The sequence below is a fragment of the Salmo salar genome, unplaced genomic scaffold, assembly GCF_905237065.1.
Source record: "Salmo salar unplaced genomic scaffold, Ssal_v3.1, whole genome shotgun sequence".
NCBI lineage: Eukaryota > Metazoa > Chordata > Actinopteri > Salmoniformes > Salmonidae > Salmo > Salmo salar.
The window spans coordinates 23,319-49,555 of record NW_025547658.1 but is presented as its reverse complement, the minus strand read 5'-3'; the positions used below and the strand labels follow the sequence as shown (position 1 = coordinate 49,555).

General features: G+C 43.0%; 2 protein-coding genes across 3 annotated transcripts in view; both read left to right on the top strand.

Moving 5' to 3' along the window:
* Window positions 1-21,521, top strand: part of LOC106592704 (protein NLRC3-like) — a 33,215-nt gene extending 11,694 nt beyond the window's left edge. The window contains exons 2-10 of the mRNA XM_045711491.1: window positions 2,444-2,615; window positions 10,696-10,862; window positions 10,962-12,747; window positions 12,831-13,004; window positions 13,084-13,257; window positions 14,424-14,597; window positions 15,297-15,343; window positions 15,472-16,024; window positions 21,328-21,521. Coding sequence (XP_045567447.1) covers window positions 2,497-2,615; window positions 10,696-10,862; window positions 10,962-12,747; window positions 12,831-13,004; window positions 13,084-13,257; window positions 14,424-14,597; window positions 15,297-15,343; window positions 15,472-16,024; window positions 21,328-21,346 — 3,213 coding nt within the window. The 5' untranslated portion in view covers window positions 2,444-2,496 and the 3' untranslated portion in view covers window positions 21,347-21,521. The remainder of the gene's footprint in view (window positions 1-2,443; window positions 2,616-10,695; window positions 10,863-10,961; window positions 12,748-12,830; window positions 13,005-13,083; window positions 13,258-14,423; window positions 14,598-15,296; window positions 15,344-15,471; window positions 16,025-21,327) is intronic.
* On the top strand, window positions 17,883-25,714 carry LOC123724017 (NACHT, LRR and PYD domains-containing protein 1 homolog). Of its 2 annotated transcripts, XM_045711493.1 has the most exons (8): window positions 17,883-21,365; window positions 22,237-22,301; window positions 22,426-22,640; window positions 22,829-23,085; window positions 23,214-23,339; window positions 23,516-23,648; window positions 23,734-23,763; window positions 25,116-25,714. In XM_045711493.1, the coding sequence occupies exons 2-8, from the start codon at window positions 22,294-22,296 to the stop codon at window positions 25,448-25,450; spliced, it is 1,104 nt and encodes a 367-aa protein (XP_045567449.1). In that variant the 5' UTR covers window positions 17,883-21,365; window positions 22,237-22,293; the 3' UTR covers window positions 25,451-25,714. The 2 variants fall into 2 exon arrangements, with proteins under 2 accessions (XP_045567449.1, XP_045567448.1); XM_045711492.1 differs by lacking the exon at window positions 17,883-21,365 and having other exon boundaries at window positions 21,845-22,301.
* Window positions 25,715-26,237: the final 523 nt, after the last annotated feature.

The window sequence follows — 26,237 nt, the reverse complement described above, 5'->3', positions numbered from 1 at the left end:
CTCTCAAAGCACTTCATGATGACGGAAGTGAGTGCTACGGGGCGGTAGTCATTTAGCTCAGTTACCTTAGCTTTCTTGGGAACAGGAACGATGGTGGCCCTCTTGAAGCATGTGGGGACAGCAGACTGGGATACGGATTGATTGAATATGTCCGTAAACACACCAGCCAGCTGGTCTGCGCATGCTCTGAGGACGTGGCTGGGGATGCCGTCTGGGCCTGCAGCCTTGCGAGGGTTAACACGTTTAAATGTTTTGCTCACGTCGGCTGCAGTGAAGGAGAGCCCGCAGGTTTTGGTAGTGGGCTGTGTCAGTGGCACTGGTCCTCAAAGCGAGCAAAGAAGTTGTTTAGTCTGTCTGGGAGCAAGACATCCTGCTCCGCAACAGGGCTGGTTTTCCTTTTATAGTCCGTGATTGACTGTAGACCCTGCCACATACCTCTCGTGTCTGAGCCGTTGAATTGCGACTACTTTGTCTCTATACTGACGCTTAGCTTGTTTGATTGCCTTGCGGAGGGAATAGCTACGCTGTTTGTATTCGGTCATATTTCCGGTCACCTTGCCCTGATTAAAAGCAGTGGTTCGCGCTTTCAGTTTTGCGTGAACGCTGCCATTAATCCACGGTTTCTGGTTTGGGAATGTTTTAATAGACGCTGTCGGTACGACATCGCCAATGCACTTGCTAATAAACCCGCTCACCGAATCAGCGTATTCATCAATGGTGTTGTTCGCCGCAATGCAGAACATATCCCAGTCCACGTGATCGAAGCAATCTTGAAGCGTGGACTCCGATTGGTCGGACCAACGTTGAACAGACCTGAGCGCGGGAGCTTCCTGTTTTAGTTTCTGTCTATAGGCTGGAAGCAACAAAATGGAGTCATGGTCAGCTTTTCCGAAAGGAGGGCGGGGGAGGGCCTTATATGCGCCGCAGAAGTTAGAATAACAATGATCTAGGGTTTTGCCAGCCCTGGAGCGCAATCGATATGCTGATAGAATTTAGGGAGCCTTGTTTTCAGATTAGCCTTGTTAAAATCCCCAGCTACAATAAATGCAGCCTCAGAATATGTGGTTTCCAGTTTACATAGTCAAAGGAAGTTCGTTCAGGGCCATCGATGTGTCTGCTTGGGGGGGATATATACGGCTGTGATTATAATCAAAGAGAATTCTCTAGGTAGATAATGCGGTCGGCATTTGATTGTGAGGAATTCTAAGTCAGGTGAACAGAAGGACTTGAGTTCCTGTATGTTGTTATGATCACACCACGTCTCATTAATCATAAGGCGTACACCCCCGCCCTTCTTCTTACCAGAAAGATGTTTGTTTCTGTCAGCGCAATGCGTGAAGAAACCAGGTGGCTGTACCGACTCGGAAAGCGTGTCTCGCGTGAGCCATATTTCCATGAAACAAAGAACGTTAGTCTCTGTTGTCTCTCTGGAAGGCTACCCTTGCACGGATTACATCTACCTTGTTGTCAAGAGACTGGACATTGGCGAGTAGTATGCTCGGGAGCGGTGCGCGATGTGCCCGTCTACGGAACCTGACCAGAAGACCGCTCCGTCTGCCCCTTCTACGGCGTCGTTGTTTTGGGTCGCCGGCTGGGATCCGATCCATTGTCCTGGGTGGTGGGCCAAACAGAGGATCCGCTTCGGGAAAGTTGTACTCCTGGTCATAATGTTGGTGAGTTGACGCTGCTCTTATATCCAATAGTTCCTCCCGACCGTATGTAATAAAACCTAAGATTTCCTGGGGTAACATTGTAAGAAATAACACAAACTAAATACTGCGTAGTTTCCTAGGAACGCGAAGCGAGGTGACCATCTCTGTCGGTGCCTCATTGCCTGCGTCCGTAATGGGTCTGCGGTCAAACGACCACCCCTCATCACTGTCAAACGCTCCCTAAAACACTTCAGCAAGCAGGCCTTTCTAATCGACCTGGCCCGGGTATCTTGAAAGGACATTGATCTCATTCCGTCAGTAGAGGATGCCTGGTTATTCTTTAAAAGTGCTTTCCTCACCATCTTAAATAAGCTTGCCCCATTCAAAAAAATGTAGAACCAAGAACAGATAGCCCTTGGTTCACTCCAGACCTGACTGCCCTTGACCAGCACAAAAACATCCTGTGGCGTACTGCATTAGCATCGAATAGCCCCCGCGATATGCAACTTTTCAGGGAAGTTAGGAACTAATACACACAGATAGTTAGGAAAGCCGAGCTTTTTCAAACAGAAATTTGCATCCTGTAGCACAAACTCCAAAAACTTGTGGGACACTAAAGTCCATGGAGAACAAGAGCACCTCCTCCCAGCTGCCCACTGCTCTGAGGCTAGGAAACACTGTCACCACCGATAAATCTGTGATAATTGAGAATTTCAATAAGCATTTTTCTACGGCTGCCCAAGTCTAGCAACTTGCCCAAGCCTCCCCATTTCTCCTTCACCCAAATCCAGATAGCTGATGAGTCTCTCTGGGGAGAGAGAGGAGGGGGACCACTGCCTCTGAAATGAGTCTCTCTGGGGAGAGCGAGAAGAGAGGCACTGCCTCTAAGAGGAAGTATTCTGACCGAGAGGAGGGGGCCACACCCTCTAAAAAGAGTCTGCCTCAAGACACCAGTTCTAAGAGGTAAGAGATCAATTGTAAATATAGTTATTTTAAAGATATACAACAAATTTTAAGAGAAGTGTTTCCAAATTACATAACATGTAGGCCTATATCATTAAGTTAAAAAATCCTAGGACCAACTGCAAACACAAGCTAGGTTTCTTTCCAGCTGGCGAAACATATTTTAATGTCAATATTCTAAAATCAGCAGAAAAATTACATTAATATTTTCCCACCAGGGATGTAGACTACCTACATGATGACATTCCTATTATGGTGCAGGTAGACTACCTACATGATGACATTCCTGTTATGGTGTTGGTAGACTACCTACATGAATAGATTCCTGTTATGGTGCAGGTAGACTACCTACATGATGACATTCCTCTTATGGTGCAGGTAGACTACCTACATGATGACATTCCTGTTATGGTGCAGGTAGACTACCTACATGAATAGATTCCTGTTATGGTGCAGGTAGACTACCTACATGATGACATTCCTGTTATGGTGCAGGTAGACTACCTACATGATGACATTCCTGTTATGGTGCAGGTAGACTACCTACATGATGACATTCCTGTTATGGTGCAGGTAGAATACCTACATTCATAGATTCCTGTTATGGTGCAGGTAGACTACCTACATGATGACATTCCTGTTATGGTGCAGGTAGACTACCTACATGATGACATTCCTGTTATGGTTTTGGTAGACTACCTACATGAATAGATTCCTGTTATGGTGCAGGTAGACTACCTACATGATGACATTCCTGTTATGGTGCAGGTAGACTACCTACATGATGACATTCCTGTTATGGTGCAGGTAGACTACCTACATGAATAGATTCCTGTTATGGTGCAGGTAGACTACCTACATGATGACATTCCTGTTATGGTGCAGGTAGACTACCTACATGATGACATTCCTGTTATGGTGCAGGTAGACTACCTACATGAATAGATTCCTGTTATGGTGCAGGTAGACTACCTACATGATGACATTCCTGTTATGGTGCAGGTAGACTACCTACATGATGACATTCCTGTTATGGTGCAGGTAGACTACCTACATGATGACATTCCTGTTATGGTGCAGGTAGAATACCTACATTCATAGATTCCTGTTATGGTGCAGGTAGACTACCTACATGATGACATTCCTGTTATGGTGCAGGTAGACTACCTACATGATGACATTCCTGTTATGGTGCAGGTAGACTACCTACATGATGACATTCCTGTTATGGTGCAGGTAGACTACCTACATGATGACATTCCTGTTATGGTGCAGGTAGACTACCTACGTGATGACATTCCTGTTATGGTGCAGGTAGACTACCTACATGATGACATTCCTGTTATGGTGCAGGTAGACTACCTACATGAATAGATTCCTGTTATGGTGCAGGTAGACTACCTACATGATGACATTCCTGTTATGGTGCAGGTAGACTACCTACATGATGACATTCCTGTTATGGTGCAGGTAGACTACCTACATGATGACATTCCTGTTATGGTGCAGGTAGACTACCTACATGATGACATTCCTGTTATGGTGCAGGTAGACTACCTACATTCATAGATTCCTGTTATGGTGCAGGTAGACTACCTACATGATGACATTCCTGTTATGGTGCAGGTAGAATACCTACATGATGACATTCCTGTTATGGTGCAGGTAGAATACCTACATGATGACATTCCTGTTATGGTGCAGGTAGACTACCTACATGAATAGATTCCTGTTATGGTGCAGGTAGACTACCTACATGATGACATTCCTGTTATGGTGCAGGTAGACTACCTACATGATGACATTCCTGTTATGGTGCAGGTAGACTACCTACATGATGACATTCCTGTTATGGTGCAGGTAGACTACCTACATGATGACATTCCTGTTATGGTGCAGGTAGACTACCTACATGATGACATTCCTGTTATGGTGCAGGTAGACTACCTACATGATGACATTCCTGTTATGGTGCAGGTAGACTACCTACATGATGACATTCCTGTTATGGTGCAGGTAGACTACCTACATGATGACATTCCTGTTATGGTGCAGGTAGACTACCTACATGATGACATTCCTGTTATGGTGCAGGTAGACTACCTACATGATGACATTCCTGTTATGGTGCAGGTAGACTACCTACATGATGACATTCCTGTTATGGTGCAGGTAGACTACCTACATGATGACATTCCTGTTATGGTGCAGGTAGACTACCTACATGATGACATTCCTGTTATGGTGCAGGTAGACTACCTACATGATGACATTCCTGTTATGGTGCAGGTAGACTACCTACATGATGACATTCCTGTTATGGTGCAGGTAGACTACCTACATGATGACATTCCTGTTATGGTGCAGGTAGACTACCTACATGATGACATTCCTATTATGGTGCAGGTAGACTACCTACATGATGACATTCCTGTTATGGTGCAGGTAGACTACCTACATGATGACATTCCTGTTATGGTGCAGGTAGACTACCTACATGATGACATTCCTGTTATGGTGCAGGTAGACTACCTACATGATGACATTCCTATTATGGTGCAGGTAGACTACCTACATGATGACATTCCTGTTATGGTGCAGGTAGACTACCTACATGATAGATTCCTGTTATGGTGCAGGTAGACTACCTACATGATGACATTCCTGTTATGGTGCAGGTAGACTACCTACATGAATAGATTCCTGTTATGGTGCAGGTAGACTACCTACATGAATAGATTCCTGTTATGGTGCAGGTAGACTACCTACATGATGACATTCCTGTTATGGTGCAGGTAGACTACCTACATGATGACATTCCTGTTATGGTGCAGGTAGACTACCTACGTGAATAGATTCCTGTTATGGTGCAGGTAGACTACCTACATGAATAGATTCCTGTTATGGTGCAGGTAGACTACCTACATTTAATAGATTCCTCTTATGGTGCAGGTAGACTACCTATATGAATAGATTCCTGTTATGGTGCAGGTAGACTACCTACATGAATAGATTCCTGTTATGGTGCAGGTAGACTACCTACATGATGACATTCCTGTTATGGTGCAGGTAGACTACCTACATGATGACATTCCTGTTATGGTGCAGGTAGACTACCTACATGATGACATTCCTGTTATGGTGCAGGTAGACTACCTACATGATGACATTCCTGTTATGGTGCAGGTAGACTACCTACATGATGACATTCCTGTTATGGTGCAGGTAGACTACCTACATGATGACATTCCTGTTATGGTGCAGGTAGACTACCTACATGATACATTCCTGTTATGGTGCAGGTAGACTACCTACATGAATAGATTCCTGTTATGGTGCAGGTAGACTACCTACATGAATAGATTCCTGTTATGGTGCAGGTAGACTACCTACATGATGACATTCCTCTTATGGTGCAGGTAGACTACCTACATGATTACATTCCTGTTATGGTGCAGGTAGACTACCTACATGATGACATTCCTGTTATGGTGCAGGTAGACTACCTACATGATGACATTCCTGTTATGGTGCAGGTAGACTACCTACATGATGACATTCCTGTTATGGTGCAGGTAGACTACCTACATGATGACATTCCTGTTATGGTGCAGGTAGACTACCTACATGATGAGATTCCTGTTATGGTGCAGGTAGACTACCTACATGATTAGCATTCCTGTTATGGTGCAGGTAGACTACCTACATGATGACATTCCTGTTATGGTGCAGGTAGACTACCTACATGATGACATTCCTGTTATGGTGCAGGTAGACTACCTACATGATGACATTCCTGTTATGGTGCAGGTAGACTACCTACATGATGACATTCCTGTTATGGTGCAGGTAGACTACCTACATGATGACATTCCTGTTATGGTGCAGGTAGACTACCTACATTAATAGATTCCTGTTATGGTGCAGGTAGACTACCTACATTAATAGATTCCTGTTATGGTGCAGGTAGACTACCTACATGATGACATTCCTGTTATGGTGCAGGTAGACTACCTACATGATAGATTCCTGTTATGGTGCAGGTAGACTACCTACATGAATAGATTCCTGTTATGGTGCAGGTAGACTACCTACATGAATAGATTCCTGTTATGGTGCAGGTAGACTACCTACATTTAATAGATTCCTCTTATGGTGCAGGTAGACTACCTATATGAATAGATTCCTGTTATGGTGCAGGTAGACTACCTACATGATGACATTCCTGTTATGGTGCAGGTAGACTACCTACATGATGACATTCCTGTTATGGTGCAGGTAGACTACCTACATGATGACATTCCTGTTATGGTGCAGGTAGACTACCTACATTAATAGATTCCTGTTATGGTGCAGGTAGACTACCTACATTAATAGATTCCTGTTATGGTGCAGGTTGACTACCTACATGATGACGTTCCTGTTATAGGAACAAGAGGAATATAATTTTTGGGGTCAAACAGCAGCCAAGCAATGGGATGATAATGATGACAAAACCCTGTGAGTTTGAATTTCGTGGTCACACATTGAGATTCTTGGTTGCAAGTACGATTCACAAATCTGTCATTTGTATCATGTTGTGTTGTTTTTTTTACCCGTTTTTCATGGTTTCCAATTGGTAGTTACAGTCTTGCCTCATCGCTGCAACTCCCGTACGGACTCGGGAGAGGCGAAGGCCGAGAGTCCTCCGAAATCACAACCCAGCCAAGCCGCACTGCTTCTTGACACAATGCCCACTTAACCCGGAAGCCAGCCGCACCAACATGTCGGAGGAAACACCGTACACCTGGCGACCGTGTCAGCGTGCACTGCGCCCACCCCGCCACAGGATTCGCTAGTGTGCAATGGGACACCTGCTGGCCAAACCCTCCCTAACCTGGACGACGCTGAGCCAATTGTACGCCCCATGGGTCTCCTGGTTGTGGCCGGCTGCGACCAGGCCTGGACTCGAACCCAGAATCTCTAGTAGCACAGCTAGCACTGCGATGCAGTGCCTTACACCACTGCGCCACTCGGGAGTCCTTGTTGTGTGAAATTGAATAATGGTGGCAAACTTATAACTTGACATTTGAATACATTCAATACGATTTGCAAGAATGATTTATTTTCAGAATTATTACAGGCCCATTTACTACTATTAACATTCTGCTGTGAATCAAAAATACACTTGCAGATGTTTTATCTGTGCACGCTCAGAGTTCTGTCAGTGTCACGTTACCAAGAGATTTGTAAACTTGTAAACAGTTTAGTAAGTTCATAGAAAGAGATTTCTATTAAAAAAAAATGGTTTCAGCTGCTTTGGGGACAGGATCTTTTTACTCCTGACCAATCAGCCAAAACCACAGCTGCCTATTGTTGCAACCATTGGCTGGATTGTTCCATCAATCAAATCTCAGGAAGTAGCGAAGAGGATTCGTACTTGTAACGATGAATCTCAATGTGCTACCATGAGATTCAGAATACAAACTCACAGGGATCTGTCATTATTATAATCCCATAGATTATTAATGTATGTGTGTGTGTATGTGTGTATATATATATATATATATATATATATATATATATATATATATATATATATATATAAATTTGCATTTACATTTTAGTCATTTAGCAGACGCTCTTATCCAGAGCGACTTACAGTAGTGAATGCATGCATTTCATTTCATGCCTTTCTTTTTTTTTTTCTACATATACATATATATATATGTATATGTATGTGTGTGTGTGTGTGTGTGTGTATTTAACTAGGCAAGTCAGTTAAGAACAAATTCTTATTTACAATGACTCCCAATTGTGCACTGCCCTATGGGATTCCCAATCACGGCCGGTTATGATACAGCCTGGAATCGAACCAGGGTCTGTAGTGTTGCCTCTAACACTGAGATGCAGTGCAGAGAGAATGCCAAGAGTGTGCAAAGCTGTCATCAAGGCAAAGGGTGGCTATTTGAAGAATCTCAAATATAAAATATATTTTGATTTGTTTAACACTTTTTGGGTTACTACATGATTCCATATGTGTTATTTCATAGTTTTGATGTCTTCACTGTTATTCTACAATGTAGAAAATAGTAAAAATAAAGAAAAACCCTTGAATGAGTAGGTGTTGTAAAACCTTTGACCGGTACTGTATATTGGGTTCTGTAGAATACTATCAGTATGTGATCTTGTAGATATTGATTGAGATCTAACTTTCATTTTTTAACATTCATCACTGAAATCACCAGAGTGGTCTGTTCTCTGGGCAGTGAATTAGAGCAGAGACTACGTAAAGTACAGAATCCCATACAGTGAATGAGCAGAGCAGAGACTATGTAAAGTCGAGATCCCAGACATGTGCAGGAGCTTCAGATTGTTTTGCTATCTGGAAAAGGCTTCCAGAGGATTCAGAACAGCAGCCACTCCGTTTTAAGGACTTGAGATCAGCCATGCAGTTGTTGTTTAACATGTAAAATATACAGTTCTCTTAAACCTGTTAGGGATAGGGGGCAGTATTTTCACATTCGGATGAAAAGCATGCCCAGAGTAAACTACCTGCTACTCGGGCCCAGAGTCAAATATTTGCATTTTATTAGTAGATTTGGATAGAAAACACTCTGAAGTTTCTAAAACTGTTTGAATGATGTCTGTGAGTATAACAGAACTCATATGGCAGGAAAAAAACTGAGAAAAATCCAACCAGGAAGTGGGAAATCTGAGGCTTGTAGTTTTTCTTTCTAATCCCTATCGAAACTACAGTGTCTGTGGGGTCACATTGCACTTCCTAAGGCTTCCATTGGCTGTCAACAGCCTTTAGAAACTTGTTTAATCCGTCTACTGTTACTGGGCAGAGAATAGGAGCTCAGTCAATCAGTGGACTGCCTGGGAGCAGTGAGCTCCTTATTTTTCATCTGTAATGAATATGCTATTGACCGGTTGGAATTTTATCAAAGTTTGATGTTAAAAAGACCCTAAGGATTGGTTGTAGACATCGTTTGACATGTTTCTAAGAATGGTAATGGAATTTTTGACTTTTTGTCTCTGGTTTTACGCTCGTGCATTTTGCCTTTGGATAGTGATCTGAACGCGCGAACAAAAGGAGGTATTTGGACATAAATATGGAGTATTTCGAACAAAAATAACATTTGTGGAAGTGGGAGTCCTAGGAGTGCATTCCGACAAAGATCAGCAAAGTTAAGGGAAGATTTATAATACTAATTCTGATTTTAGTTGACTCCAGAACTTGGCGGGTAACTGTATAGCTTGCTTTGATGGCTGTGCTCTGTACTCAGAACATTGAAAAATGTGCTTTCGCTGTAAAGCTATTTTGAATTCTGACACAGCGGTTGCATTAAGGAGTAGTATATCTATAATTCTTTCAATAACTGTTTTAAAGTTTATCAACATTTATGATGAGTATTTTTTTTAATTGATGTGCTCATTCACCGGAAGTTTTGGGTGGCAATACATTTTCTGAACATCACGCGCCAATGTAAAATGTTTTTTTTTAATATAAATATTAACTTTATCTAACAAAACATACATGTATTGTGTAACATTGAGTCCTGGGAGTGTCATCTGATGAAGATCGTCAAAGGTTAGTGATTCATTTTAGCTGTATTTCTGGTTTTTGTGTTGACTCCTTGCTTGGAAAATGGCTGTGTGGTTTTTCTTGTGAAGTTGATGTCCTAACATAATCTAATGTTTTGCTTTCGCCGTAAAGCCTTTTTGAAACCGGACAATGTGGTTGGATAAACGAGAAGATTATCTTTAAAAGGGTGTATAATAGTTCTATGTTTGAGAAAATTGAATTATGAGATTTTTGCTGTTTTGTTTTTCGCGCCCTGCTATTACATTGGCTGTTGGCGTCCGTAACATGTTTTAAAGATATGAAACTAAAGAGAAACGTGTTCCCAAATTACATGAAATGTAGGTCTACATCATTAATTTAAAAGTCCCCAAATCGATTTACCAATAGCAGACTGTAGTTTTAAAACAAACATCAGGACTTGTAAAAGTTCCACTATACAGTTGTTAAAATGAAGTAGATGAGGTATTGATGAGATATTGATGAGGTGATCTGTCTCCCTGTTTTGTTCAGTGTGCAGAAGCCCAGAGCAGAGTCCCCTACAACCAGCCTGCTATCAATAAAGAGTGATCAGCCACCTGCTTTCAGCCAGGAACCATTACCAGATGACAATAAGGAAGTGGAGAGTTTGGACAGTGAGGATGTATTAAAGATCACACACAACCTTCTGGACAGAAGAAGTAAGACTGTGTTTCATACAATATCACAAAGAACGGTACAAAGGCCCTTATAAAACACACACTAACTGATTAGTCCCAACTCTCATTGTTTTCCTACAGGTCAAACTCTGCTGACAGTCCAACAAGACATTAAGGCTAAACTGAAACACAAGTATCAACACATATCTGAAGGAATTGGACACCATGGAAACCAAAGTCTGTTAAAGGACATCTACACAGAGCTCTACATCACAGAGGGTGGAAGTGGAGGGCTCAATAATGAACATGAGGTTAGACAGATAGAGATGGCATCCAAGAAACAAACCACACAAGAGACACCAATCAAATGCAACGACATCTTCAAGCCTTTACCTGGACAAGACAAACCTATCAGAACTGTGCTGACAAAAGGAATCGCTGGCATTGGAAAAACAGTCTCTGTGCAGAAGTTCCTCCTTGACTGGGCAGAGGGAAAAGCAAATCAGGACGTTCATTTCATGTTTCCTCTTCCTTTCCGTGATCTGAACCTGAAAAAGGACCAATACAGTCTGATGCAACTTCTTTCCCACTACTTCCCAGAGCTGAAAGAGATTGACAGCATTGAAGATGGTGAAACCAAAACTGTTTTCATTTTTGATGGTCTGGATGAGTGTCGACTTCCTCTAGACTTCAAAAACAATGAGAAGTGCTGTGATGTCACGAAGCCAACCTCAGTGGACGTGCTGCTGACAAACCTCATCAAGGGGAATCTACTTCCCTCTGCTCTCCTCTGGATAACCACACAACCTGCAGCAGCCAATCAGATCCCTCCTGGGTGTGTTGACCAGGTGACAGAGGTACGAGGGTTCAATGATCCACAGAAGGAGGAGTACTTCAGGAAGAAAATCACAGATCAGAATCTGGCCAATGATATCATCACCCAAATAAAAACATCAAGGAGCCTCCACATCATGTGCCACATACCAGTCTTCTGTTGGATATCAGCCACTGTCCTTGAGATGATACTGAAAGAGGCAGAGAAGGATGAAGTCCCCAAAACTCTGACACAGATGTACTCACACTTCATTCTCATCCAAATCATTGTGAAAAACAGGAAGTACAACAAAGCCACAGAGACAAACCCAAAGGAACTGTCTCAGTCAGACAAAGAGATGATCCTGAAACTGGCCAAGCTGGCTTTCCAACAGCTGCAGAAGGGCAACCTGATCTTCTATGAGGAGGATCTGAGAGAGTGTGGCCTTGATGTCACAGAGGCATCAGAGTACTCAGCATTGTGTACAGAGATCTTTAAAGAAGAATCTGGGCTGTACCAAGAGAAGGTCTACAGCTTTGTGCATCTGAGCATTCAGGAGTTTCTAGCAGCAGTGCATGTTTTAGAATCATGTCTGGACAAGAAGGAAAATGTTTTCTCCCCTACTGGTGATGATGAAGAGGAGTCAATCCAGTTGTCTGACTTACACAGGAGAGCAGTGGACCAGGCCTTGAAGAGTGAGAATGGACACCTGGACCTGTTCCTCCGCTTCCTTCTGGGCCTCTCACTGGAGTCCAATCAGAATCTGTTACGAGGCCTTCTGACACAGACAGGAAGTACCACACAGACCAATGAGGAAACAGTCAGGTACCTTTCAGACAAGATCAAGTACGAATCCTCACCAGAAAGGGTCATCAACTTGTTCCACTGTCTGAATGAACTTGGTGCCAACTCTCTAGTTGAGGACATGCAGACCTCCCTGCGATCAGGAACTCTTTCAGAAACGAGACTAAAACCTGACCAATGTTCAGCCCTGGTCTACCTGTTACTGATGTCAGAGGAGGTGCTGGAGGAGTTTGACCTGAAGACATACAACACATCAGAGGAAGGTTATCAGAGGTTGCTGCCGGTAGTTAGAACCTGCAAGAGAGCACTGTAAGTTCTGTTATTGAGTTGATGTATACAGTATCATTATAATGAAGGATTTGTATATCTAACAGATTATATCCTCTCTCCAGACTGAATGGCTGTAAAGTCACATATAAATCCTGTGAGACTCTGGCCTCAGCTCTGCAGACACCAAACTCCCCCCTGAGAGAACTGGACCTCAGCTACAATGACCTGGGAGACAGAGGAGTGGAGCTGCTCTGTGTTGGACTAACCAGTCCACTCTGCAACATACAGACACTAGTGTGAGCTTACTATCTTCAGTATTAGTTATTATGTGGATGTTTTAAACATGTGTTAATCATGTGATCTTCTGCCCTCTAGTCTAGGTCAGTGTGGTCTGACAGAGGGTTGCTGTTCAGATCTGGCCTCAGTCCTGAGTTCACCCAACTCACAACTGAAACAACTGGAGCTGAGAGACAATGACCTGCAGGACTCAGGAGTTACACTGCTGTCTGCTGGACTGGAGGATCCAGACTGTAAACTACACACACTGGGGTAAGTACAGCTGTTTCAGTCAGGTCTGTACTGAGCTGAGTTACACTGCTGTCTGCTGGACTGGAGGATCCAGACTGTAAACTACACACACTGGGGTAAGTACAGCTGTTTCAGTCAGGTCAGTACTGAGCTGAGTTACACTGCTGTCTGCTGGACTGGAGGATCCAGACTGTAAACTACACACACTGAGGTAAGTACAGCTGTTTCAGTCAGGTTGGTACTCAAATCCAATTTTATTTGTCATTTGCGCCGAATACAACAGGTGTAGACCTTACAGTGAAATGCTTACTTACAAGCCCTTAACCAACAATGCAGTTCAATAAATAGTTAAGACAATATTTACGAAATAAAAAGTAAAACAATAAAATGACATAACAATAATGAGGCTATATACAGGGGATACTGGTACCTAGTCAATGTGTGGGGGTACAGGTTAGTAATGAGGCTATATACAGGGGGTACCGGTACCGAGTCAATGTGTGGGGGTACAGGTTAGTAATGAGGCTATATACAGGGGATACTGGTACCTAGTCAATGTGTGGGGGTACAGGTTAGTAATGAGGCTATATACAGGGGATACTGGTACCTAGTCAATGTGTGGGGGTACAGGTTAGTAATGAGGCTATATACAGGGGTACTGGTACCTAGTCAATGTGTGGGGGTACAGGTTAGTAATGAGGCTATATACAGGGGCCGGTCCAATGTGTAGTACAGGTTGTAATGAGCTATATCAGGGGACTGTACCTAGTCAATGTGTGGGGGTACAGGTTAGTAATGAGGCTATATACAGGGGTCCGGTACCGAGTCAATGTGTGGGGTACAGGTTAGTAATGAGCTATATACAGGGGTACTACCTAGTCAATGTGTGGGGGTACAGGTTAGTCGAGGTAATTTGGGGGTAAAGTGATAAATAATAAACAGCGAGTAGCAGCAGTGTAAAAACAAAAGGGGGGGTGTCAATGTAAATAGTCCAGGTGGCCATTTGGCTAATTGTTCAGCAGTCTGATGGCTTGGGGGTAGAAGCTGTACTGAGCTTAGTAAAACAAATACTCTGAAAATCAGATTTTTCATGACATTGTTTGTGTCATGGACAAATGTATTGGTGTCCTACAAGATGATTGACACCAGTACATCAACCTAGACAGCTGTTGTGTGTCTCTCTGTAGGCTGTCTGGCTGTCTGGTCACAGAGGAGGGCTGTGCTGCCCTGTCTTCAGCTCTGAGGTCAAACCCCTCCCACCTGAAAGAGCTGGACCTGAGCTACAATCACCCAGGAGACTCTGCAGGGGGACTGCTTTCAGCTGCTCTGGTGGATCCCACATATACACTGATGAAGCTGAAGTAAGTCAGAATATATGTCCTAATAGTGTGAGCAGTGGTTGTGTCATATGTAGTGTAGTAGGGTCAGTAACATGAGGACATGATGGTAGAATTAAGGGGAAGTTTACCCAGCAGGCTGAGCACTCCAACACAGCATACATCATCACCACATGAATACTCTTCTTCTGCATCTCTGATATCCTGTTGGAGCTGTACTCTGTTCTGTATGCAGTAGGTAGGATAGAATACCTGTATGTCTCTAGTAATGAATTGTACTCCGTTCTGTATGCAGTAGGTAGGATAGAATACCTGTATGTCTCTAGTAATGAATTGTACTCCGTTCTGTATGCAGTAGGTAGGATAGAATACCTGTATGTCTCTAGTAATGAATTGTACTCCGTTCTGTATGCAGTAGGTAGGATAGAATACCTGTATGTCTCTAGTAATGAATTGTACTCCGTTCTGTATGCAGTAGGTAGGATAGAATACCTGTATGTCTCTAGTAATGAATTGTACTCCGTTCTGTATGCAGTAGGTAGGATAGAATACCTGTATGTCTCTAGTAATGAATTGTACTCTGTTCTGTGTGCAGTAGGTAGGATAGAATACCTGTATGTCTCTAGTAATGAACTTGGATAGTGCACCAGAACACAACAATATGGTTTAAATGTTGACTGCTTTATTAGGTCTTTGTCAGTCAATAACCTGTTTCTCCTACAGTGTGGATCATGGTGGAGAGTGCAGGCTGAAATCAGGGCTGAGGAAATGTAAGCCTCTTCAATCCTAATTAACTGCATATTCAGAACTATAGTAACTAATCAATACTTGTTCTGTATCTACAAAACAACATTTTATATCAAGATGTGGTTTGCTTAAACGCTTCTTTTGTCTACAGATGCCTGTCATCTCACCCTGGACCCAAATACAGCAAACCCAAACCTGATACTGTCTGAGGGGAACAGGAAGGTGACATGTGTGGAAGAGGAGCAGAATTATGAAGACCATCCAGACAGATTTGATAGTCATCTCCAAGTTCTCTGCAGAGAAGGCTTATCTGGATGTCGTTATTACTGGGAGGTGGAGAGGGAGGGTAGCATGGCTGATATTGGTGTGGTGTACAAAGGAATGAAGAGGAAAGAACGGGGGAGTGACATTAGGTTTAGAGCCAATAGGAAGTCCAGGTGTTTATTCTGCTCTGATAGAGGTTATCACATTAACCATGCGGGAGTCAGCAGATCCATCCCTGGTCCTGTTTCTAACAGAGTTGGAGTCTATCTGGACTGGCCAGCTGGTACTTTGTCCTTCTATAGTGTGTCCTCCTCTGGTACACTGACACACCTTTACACAGAACACACCACATTTACTGAACCCCTCTATCCTGGGTTTGGGGTTTCCTCCTCCTCTTCCTCAGTGACCCTGTGTCAGATAGATGACCAACACATTCAGAGGTGAGTCATATAGCAATGTTTCATCATTTGTTTTCCTCTGGAATCATTTCTATAATTACATTAGTAGTGGTGTGTTTTAATGTGTTCTGTTGGACCTACAGACAGTTAGATTAGTAGTAGTGGTGTGTTTTAATGTGTTCTGTTGGACCTACAGACTGTTAGATTAGTAGTAGTGGTGTGTTTTAATGTGTTCTGTTGGACCTACAGACAGTTAGATTAGTAGTAGTGGTGTGTTTTAATGTGTTCTGTTGGACCTACAGACAGTTAGATTAGTAGTGGTGGTGTGTTTTAATGTGTTCTGTTGGACCTACAGACTGTTAGATTAGTAGTAGTGGTGTGTTTTAATGTGTTCTGTTGGACCTACAGACAGTTAGGTTAGTAATAGTGGTGTATTTTAATGTGTTCTGTTGGACCTACAGACAGTTAGATTAGTAGTAGTGGTGGTGTGTTTTAATGTGTTCTGTTGGACCTACAGACAGTTAGATTAGTAGTAGTGGTGTGTTTTAATGTGTTCTGTTGGACCTACAGACAGTTAGATTAGTGGTAGTGGTGTGTTTTAATGTGTTCTGTTGGACCTACAGACAGTTAGATTAGTAGTGTGGTGTGTTTTAATGTGTTCTGTTGGAACTACAGACAGTTAGATTAGTAGTTGTGGTGCTTCACATCTCTAGGGGATGTAACTCATGTTACCTGGTGACATTCACATCTATTAGTGGGTATGTTAACTGTGTTCTGTTGACCTACATTTAGATGTAGCTGCTGGTGACTTCACATCTCTAGGGGGGTAATGTAACTGATGATACCTGGTGACTTCACATCTCTAGGGGGGGTATGTTAACTCATGATACCTGGTGACTTCACATCTCTAGGGGGGGTATGTAACTCATGATACCTGGTGACTTCACATCTCTAGGGGGGGTATGTAACTGATGATACCTGGTGACTTCACATCTCTAGGGGGAATGTAACTCATGATACCTGGTGACTTCACATCTCTAGGGGCATTCCTCAAGATATGCAATGTCACATGTAATGTCACCATCAGTATTGATTTGATCAAAGTTGACATAGAGGTTTATGTCACATTTACATAATTTAGCATATGCTCTTCCCCGGTGGGAATCGAACCCACAACCCTAACATTGCAAGCACCATGCTCTTCCCCGGTGGGAATCGAACCCACAACCCTAACATTGCAAGCACCATGCTCTTCCCCGGTGGGAATCGAACCCACAACCCTAACATTGCAAGCACCATGCTCTTCCAACTGAGCTACACAGGACCACATTTTGAAGTTGACATAGTATGTTATGTCACATTTCACAATGCACCCTACATAGGGAGCTGTTCTGTCACCCTTTATACACACTTTTTATTGCTTATGAAGACTGTATGTATGATATATAAAGCCTTTATAAGTTGTATATAGTTTAATCACAGTCTATCCTTCTGCTTTACCAACACCAGAGACCATGGTGGAGAGAGTTGGATCAAGCCTGGACCTGAGGACACCAGAGACCATGGTGGAGAGAGTTGGATCAAGCCTGGACCTGAGAACACCAGAGACCATGGTGGAGAGAGTTGGATCAAGCCTGGACCTGAGAACACCAGAGACCATGGTGGAGAGAGTTGTATCAAGCCTGGACCTGAGGACACCAGAGACCATGGTGGAGAGAGTTGGATCAAGCCTGGACCTGAGGACACCGGAGACCATGGTGGAGAGAGTTGGATCAAGCCTGGACCTGAGGACACCGGAGACCATGGTGGAGAGAGTTGTATCAAGCCTGGACCTGAGGACACCAGCGACCATGGTGGAGAGAGTTGTATCAAGCCTGGACCTGAGAAATGTGAGTTAACTGATACATTTTTTTACGTGAAAATATGATTAAAGCGGTCATCATAGTTGAGTCCCAGACAAGGAACACAATCGTGATCTATTTGGTCAAAACAAACTTAAAGGTAGAGTCAGCAATATGACGTAGATGCACAAAGTAAACACCATAATGCAGGGGTTCTTAAACTTTTTCAGCCTGGGACCCAAATTACAAATGTTGTGTTTTCCTGGGACCCAAGCTTAGGAAAATATGCAACTATACGTAAATATCGGTACATTTCATTGACCTTATGTCTAAAACGGATGCAATATAGACAAAAACTAAAAACAATGAAATTAAATAAATATATATTCATGTTCATTTTCCCCCATTAAAAACACTCTTACATATCTGTGTAGGATGTAACTGTTGCTGCTAAAATACAATAAATCATTTTCATCCTTAACTGGAATAAAGTGATTGATCACATCACACAGGTGTAGACTAGAAAACACAGTCCTAATGAGAGGTGTGTGGCTGGTTTAAGTTTTCAACGAGCAGGTCTATTCTGGGCTCCGTGTTTAACAATGCAACACTGAGGTCATACTCAACCTTGTTTCTGTACTTGTTTTAAGTATGTCAGAGTTGAGAACCCTGACTCACATGGGTATGTGGAACCAAACTGGATCAGAACATCTACTGCTTTCTCAGTCAGACAGGAGACCGCTTCCTGCTGTAGATGAGTGTTTGCCTTTCTCAGTCAGACAGGAGACCGCTTCCTGCTGTAGATGAGTGTTTGCCTTTCTCAGTCAGACAGGAGATCGCTTCCTGCTGTAGATGAGTGTTTACCTTTCTCAGTCAGACAGGAGACCGCTTCCTGCTGTAGATGAGTGTTTACCTTTCTCAGTCAGACAGGAGACCGCTTCCTGCTGTAGATGAGTGTTTACCTTTCTCAGTCAGACAGGAGACCGCTTCCTGCTGTAGATGAGTGTTTGCCTTTCTCAGTCAGACAGGAGACCGCTTCCTGCTGTAGATGAGTGTTTGCCTTTCTCAGTCAGACAGGAGACCGCTTCCTGCTGTAGATGAGTGTTTACCTCAAATCAACTTGCTTCAATCAGTTTATTCCAGTTCAGAATACTAATGTATTACTTGTATTTAAACAGCAACAGTTCCAACCTAGACTAGGTTTCAACAATAATATCTACAGGTAGATGTACAGTAGGCCTGATCATTTTTTATATTCATCTGTACTGTTACTAAGGGTTGCACCATCAGTAACTAGCTAGCTTGCTTTGGCTAATTTGAGCTAATAGCTGTGTACAACTCACTTCTACTACAATGAGAGTTAGTACTCCCTTATTTCTGCTTATCACCGCCTGTTATAAAATGACAACAATGCCTTGCTAGCTGACTTGAAGCATCCTGAAGCATTCTGCCTTGTTCTGAAAGACCTCCCTGGGTTTACCATCATGTTGTGGATGTTTGGTCAGGACGTGGCGTTTTTATTCATTTCTTCGTTTTGAGAGACTCATTACTACCGTTAAACACGTCCCCGCACAAAACACACAGTGGGCGCTCCTCGTTATTTCTCCGTTTGTATGAAAGAGAGAGCAACTCATCCCTGTATTTGCGTTTTATGACAATTGAGCTCATTCAGAACTTGTGGCTAGCATGAGTCCATTTGATGATTCTCTGTCCCGTCTCCAATTTCAGAGATGCAGGTGCTTGGCCCCGTATGGAGAACCCCTACCAACCCTAATCCCTCCTTAAGCCATGACGACTTTTCCGTGAACCTTCTCCTAATCTCCCAGCCACTCCATCCTATCTGCCGTTGCACCAAGGACACTGTCCTCTTACTGGACAGCCTGGAGATGTTTCCATACCATCTATTACCTGCCTTTGTCACCCCTCTCCATGCAGACAGCCTCCATCTGGACATACCTGGCCGGGATCAACTTCTTTCTCAAGTTGCTTACTGGGTCTTCGTGTTCCTGTCACCCGCAAGTCTCCCATCTCAAGGGCCTCAAGTGAGAACTTGACTGTCTCACCTGTGAACTAATATGTTCATACTTTATCAATTAATCGACTAAAGATCGAATCTCTTGGAAGATAAGTAGTTACATGTACAGTGAGGGGGGGGAAGGTATTTGATCCCCTGCTGATTTTGTGCGTTTGCCCACAGACAAGGAGGTGATCGGTCTGTGGTTTTAATGGTGGGTTTGTTTGAGCGGTGAGAGACAGAATAACAACAACAAAAAAATCCTGAAAAGCGCATGTCAGGGGTGTTGTAGGTTGATTTGCATTTTGATGAGGGAAATAAGTATTTGACCCCCTCTCAATCAGAAAGATTTCTGCCTCCCAGGTGTCTTTTTGTGCGGGTGGCGAGCTGAGATTAGGAGCACACTCTTAAAGGGAGTGCTCCTGGTCTCAGCTTGTTGCCTGTATAGAAGACACCTGTCCACAGAAGCAATCAATCAGATTCCAAACTCTCCACCAAGACCAAAGAACTCCAAGGATGTCAGGGACAAGATTGTAGACCTACACAAGGCTGGAATGGGCTACAAGACCATTGCCAAGCAGCTTGGTGAGAAGGTGACAACAGTCGGTGCGATTATTCGAAGAAACACAAAAGAACTGTCAAACTCCCTCGGCCTGGGGCTCCATGCAAGATCTCACCTCGTGGAGTTGCAATGATCATGGTGAGGTGAGGAATCCGCCCAGAACTATGGTCCCGTTGGTAGAGCATGGTGTTTGCAACGCCAGGGTTGTGGGTTCGTTTCCCACGGGGGACCAGTACGGAGAAAAAAATGTATGAAATGTATGCATTCACTACTGTAAGTCGCTCTGGATAAGAGCGTCTGCTAAATGACAAAAAATGTAAAAATGTAAATGATAGCGGTGAGTGATGTTGAGTGGGAATGACAAGTCAGTGGCTGACAGGGCATCATCTGCTGCTGAACGATGTGTCGCTGCTAAAAGGCCCAATCAATTCCAGTAATTAATGAAATAATTATACATTTACTCTGACACGTCGTGACCCACCATTAACAGGTCCGTATAGTGGGTCAATTTCTACAACTAAGAGCGTTGTACCGCAAGGCTAGACCACTGTTTTGTTTCCGTGGCTACCACGTTGAAAGAGAGTGAAGAGATCCCATGCACATGGGCAGATACTGTGTGTGACTGTGTGAGAGAGAAGTCAGGCATCTTGCTCATCACAATATCTGTGGTGCTGCTCGTACATCATCATTTATCTGACTCTACCTTTAAGCTCTCATCCTAGGATCTACCAGAAATCAGGCCCCCAACATCTACAAAACATGGACCAGAACGATGTTGTTTCCTGCTTCCACAAACATTCATTAATATAACACTAATGTCAGATTATGGTATGCTAATGAGTGTACATTCTGAGACTGTTGATCACTTATATTCATTTTTATTACAATAAGATTGTCTGTTTTAAATAACAACTACTTTTGACTTTAGTGATTCCTCAGAGCTGTAAGACTTGTGACCATGTTGAGGTAAATCATAATCTCAAATCTTACTTTTGCATCAAATGTATTTATATAGCCCTTCTTACATCAGCTGATATCTCAAAGTGCTGTACAGAAACCCAGCCTAAAACCCCAAACAGCAAGCAATGCAGGTGTAGAAGCACGGTGGCTAGGAAAAACTCCCTAGAAAGGCCTGAACCTAGGAAGAAACCTAGAGAGGAACCAGGCTATGAGGGGTGGACAGTCCTCTTCTGGCTGTGCTGGGTGGAGATTATAACAGAACATGGCCAAGATGTTAAAATGTTCATAGATGACCAGCAGGGTCAAATAATAATAATCACAGTGGATGTCGAGGGTGCAACAGGTCAGCACCTCAGGAGGAAATGTCAGTTGGCTTTTCATAGCCGATCATTCAGAGTATCTCTACCGCTCCTGCTGTCTCTAGAGAGTTGAAAACAGCAGGAGTCAGGCACAGTCTCAAAGCCAGGTGTGTACTGACCAACCATTCATACTGGGATATAGACAGTCCTATGTTCTGCTTTAGTAATATAAACACAGTCTCAAAGCCAGGTGTGTACTGACCAACCATTCATACTGGGATATAGACAGTCCTGTGTTCTGCTTGTAGGCATGCAGGATTTTAGCTGGAGTTATATTTTGTCATTAGACAGTTTAATTGATAAATCACCAGCATTCCATGTAACATTGAATAAATACATTAGATTAGTTACTTTGGTTAATGGGCCAGTTTCCCAGACAAAGATTAAGCCTAGTCCTGGACCTTAAAGAACTTTCTGTTGAAACTTCCATTGAGCGTGCTTTAAGTCCAGCGCTAGACTCAAACTGTGTCCAGGAAACTGGCCCCATATGTATTACTGACATGCTTGTCCTTGTTCAGGACTCCACACACTGGCTTCAGATTGAACCCTTGACTTCCACTGTCCAGGGAGTGACAATGTTCAGGTAAAATAACTACTTTTAACATTTCATTCCACCTGCTAGTGTATTTCCCCATTACCTTTGGGAATAGTCTTCTAATCCAACCTCTCCATTTGACCTCTCTACCATATCTTGTTGTTGCCCTCAGACACAGGACACCCAAAGGGAGTTATGAGTGCACAGTGTCTGGGCTCCGCTGGCTGTGTGAGAGAGATGTCATTCTGAAGTATCACTTCAGGAACTGGGATCCCTACAGTCAACTTCTGAAAGACATGCAGTACACACAAGGTGGTCCATTGCTGGACATCACTATGGAGTTAGGTGAACTGGAGGAAGTTCACCTGCCACACTTTGTCTGTTTAGGTAAAACCATATAGAAATAGTATTCAGAAAGACATTTCCATGTAACTGAGTTTCACTTCCTGAATGAATGAATGAGCTATTCTGGGAATTTGAGTTTACTGTGATCTGGTACTGCATATTCTTTGTGTTTTAGTTGGATGAATAATAAAATATTTGTCTTTCTGCCTCCTTTTTATTGTGTTGTTCAGGGACCAACCCTTCCCTGAGGAATGAGATGAAGATTCTTCATGTAGAGGAACATGGAGTGTCTTTAGAGGAAGTGCATGAGGTCACCAGATTCCATGCTAAGATTCTCCATCCCAAGTTCTCACCTTTCTCTCTGATACTGAGTTTACTGTCTTGGGACGTAGATGTCCACTGTGAGCTGATGCTCTATCTGACAGTGAAAAGGGAAACATTAATTTCTCGCCTATACCTGTTCCCCTGGAACCCCGGCCAAATACAGGTGAGGGACCATTATTTTAGAGATGATCTTAATGTTGACACTCATTAAATGAAGCGAATAGTGTGTTGCTAGTTTTCTGAATTAGACTATACATTGACTGGCTGGGTATTCCATGCCTCGTTTCACAGGCTGTGGAACAACAGGAAAAGTCTCATGGGTCTTCAAGGTTTCTCATCTCCAGACCAGAGCAGTCCTTCAAACTGAATAGTTCCTTCAGACTGAACATTCCCTGTTCTACCTCCATCAATCCACCGGTACAGTTTCAGTAGAATAAGAACATGAATCTGACATTTAAGTCACATTTCTATCCATTGCTCTCTGTCTTTCTCTCGCTGTCGCCTTCTCGCTCTCAATTAAATTCTAATGGCTTTATTGGCATGGGAAACATAAGTTTACATTGCCAAAGCAATCTCTCTCTCTCTCCCTCCAGAGAATTCATTTCATACAAAGAGACACCACACCAAGCTTTTTCAAGGCGATTGTGAAAATGACAGGGGTTGACATTGAGATGGAGTTATTCAGTGATGATGAGAGGACAGTATGGAAAGAAATTGTATCACGAGGTAGGAGCACATGTCAATCATTACTTTGTACTTTTGTACCAGATGCTATTTATAGTGATATAACCTCATGTTGTTTATCTTTCAGATGAATACGTCACTGACACCCGTTCAACTAGTAAGTAAACATGAGTTACAGTGCCTTCAGAAAGTATTCAGACCCCTTGACTCCTGAGCACTCTGGAGCAGGTTTTCATCAAGGATCTCAGTACTTTTCTCCATTCATCTTTCCCTCAATCCTGACTAGTCTCCCAGTCCCTGCCGCTGAAAAACATCCCCACGGCATGATGCTGCCACCACCATGCTTCACCATAGGGATGGTGCCAGGTTGGCATTCAGGCCAAAGAGTTCAATCTTGGTTTCATCATACCAGAGAATGTTGTTTTTTAGGTGCCTTTTGGCAAACTCTAAGCAGGCTGTCATGTGCCTTTTACTGAGGGGTGGCTTCTGTCTGGCCACTCTTCCATAAAGGCCTGATTGGTGGAGTGCTGCAGAGATGGTTGTCCCATCTCCTCAGAGGAACACTAGAGCTCTGTCAGAGTGACCATCGGGTTCTTGGTCACCTCCCTGACCGAGGCCCTTCTCCCCCGATTGGTCAGTTTGGCCGTGCAGCCAGGAAGTTTGGTGGTTCCAAACTTCTTCCATTTCAGAATGATGGAGGCCACTGTGTTCGTGGGGACCTTCAATGCAGCAGAAATGTTTTCGCAACCTTCCCCAGATCTGGGCCTCGACACAATCCTGTCTTGGAGCTCTACGGACAATTCTTTCGACCTCATGGCTTGGTTTTTGCTCTGACATGCACTGTCAACTGTGGGACCTTATATAGACAGGTGTTTGCCTTTCCAAACATGTGAATTTACCACAGCTGCACTCCAATCAAGTTGTTAACATCAAGGATGATCAATGGAAACAGGATGCACCTGAGCTGAATTTTGAGTCTCATAGTAAAGGGTCTAAGTACTTATGTAAATAAGGTATATTTATTTTTAATACATTTGTAAACGTCTAAAAACCTGTTTTCAATTTGTCATTATGGGGTATTGTGTATGTAGATTGAGGGAAAAACACTTAATCAATTTTAGAATAAGGCTGTAACGTAACAAAATGTGGGAAAAGTCAAGGGGTCTGAATACTTTCCAAATGCACTGTACAAACCAATGACATGAGGGCCAGTCAACATGGTTTACTGTAGGACCTGGACTAGTCCTGATTATAAAAGACTGTCTTCAAGAACAATGACATCTCTCCAGGACTTGATGTAGATTAGCCTGGTTCTGAATGACCCAATGACATCTCCTCCAGGACTTGATGTAGATTAGCCTGGTTCTGAATGACCCAGCCTGTTGTTCTATGTCTGTGAAACCGGCCTTAAATATGTTCACTGATGTAGGTCGTTATTGTTAAAAAAAAACATTTCTCGATACTTGTTATTTTAGGTCGCTTTTTTTTTAATGTTGTAACCTCTCTCAGGTGCTGTGTCGGGGGCAGGGCGTCCAGCTGAGAGCAGTCTGACTGGTTCTCCAGAGCAGCAGCTGCGTTCTGTACGGACAGAGTTTGTGATACGAGTATCAGGACCTGTCCTGAATGAACTGCTGGACAGACTCCTGCAACACACAGTCATCAACCAGGAGGAAATGGAGTCAGTGAAGGTGATAGCTGAGAGGACAGAGAAGGCACGTGACATCATCGACATGATGTTGAGAAAAGGAACTGAGTCAAGTTCCAGGATGATCAACCTTCTTGGGGAGCTGGACCCCTGTCTTTACACAGAGCTTCAGATCAACAGTGTTGGAGTACCAACCTAATGGTAGAATGGATAGTAACAGTGTTGGGGTACCAACCTAATGGTAGAATGGACAGTAACACTCCTATTCAACACCATGGGGTGTATTCACTAGGAAACAGACCTGATCCTAGATCAGTACTACTACTCAACCAACATGAATTTGTCCAAAATAAACACTTGTTTTTGTTGTTGCAAAACGTTATGCTACGGTGGGTGACTAATGAATTCACCCCTGATCTGACTGGGCTGTAATTCTTTGTCAATAAATGTTTGTTTCTGGGTAGTTTACTGTCCATATGCCTCATATACACACACGTCTGCTACGATCAGAACACACCTGTTCAAAAATACTATACAAATATAAAAGGGGTGACCAAGATCCAATCATGGACTGAGATAACAGTTAAACTACACACACAGGAAATCTGCTTATGGAATTAAACTTGCTTTATACAGTTGAAGTCTGAAGTTTACATACACTTAGGTTGGAGTCAAAACTCGTTTTTCAACCACTCCACAAATTTCTTGTTAAACTATAGTTTTATAAGTAATTTTTCCAACAAATGTTAAAAGACAGATTATTTCACTGTATCACAATTCCAGTGGGTCACAAGTTTACATACACTAAGTTGACTGTGCCTTTAAAAAGCTTGGAAAATTCCAGAAAATGTCATGGCATTAGAAGCTTCTGATAGGCTAATAGACATAATTTGATCAATTGGAGGTGTACCTGTGGATATATTTCAAGACCTACCTTCAAAATCAGTGCCTCTTTGCTTGACATCATGGGAAAATCAAAATAAATC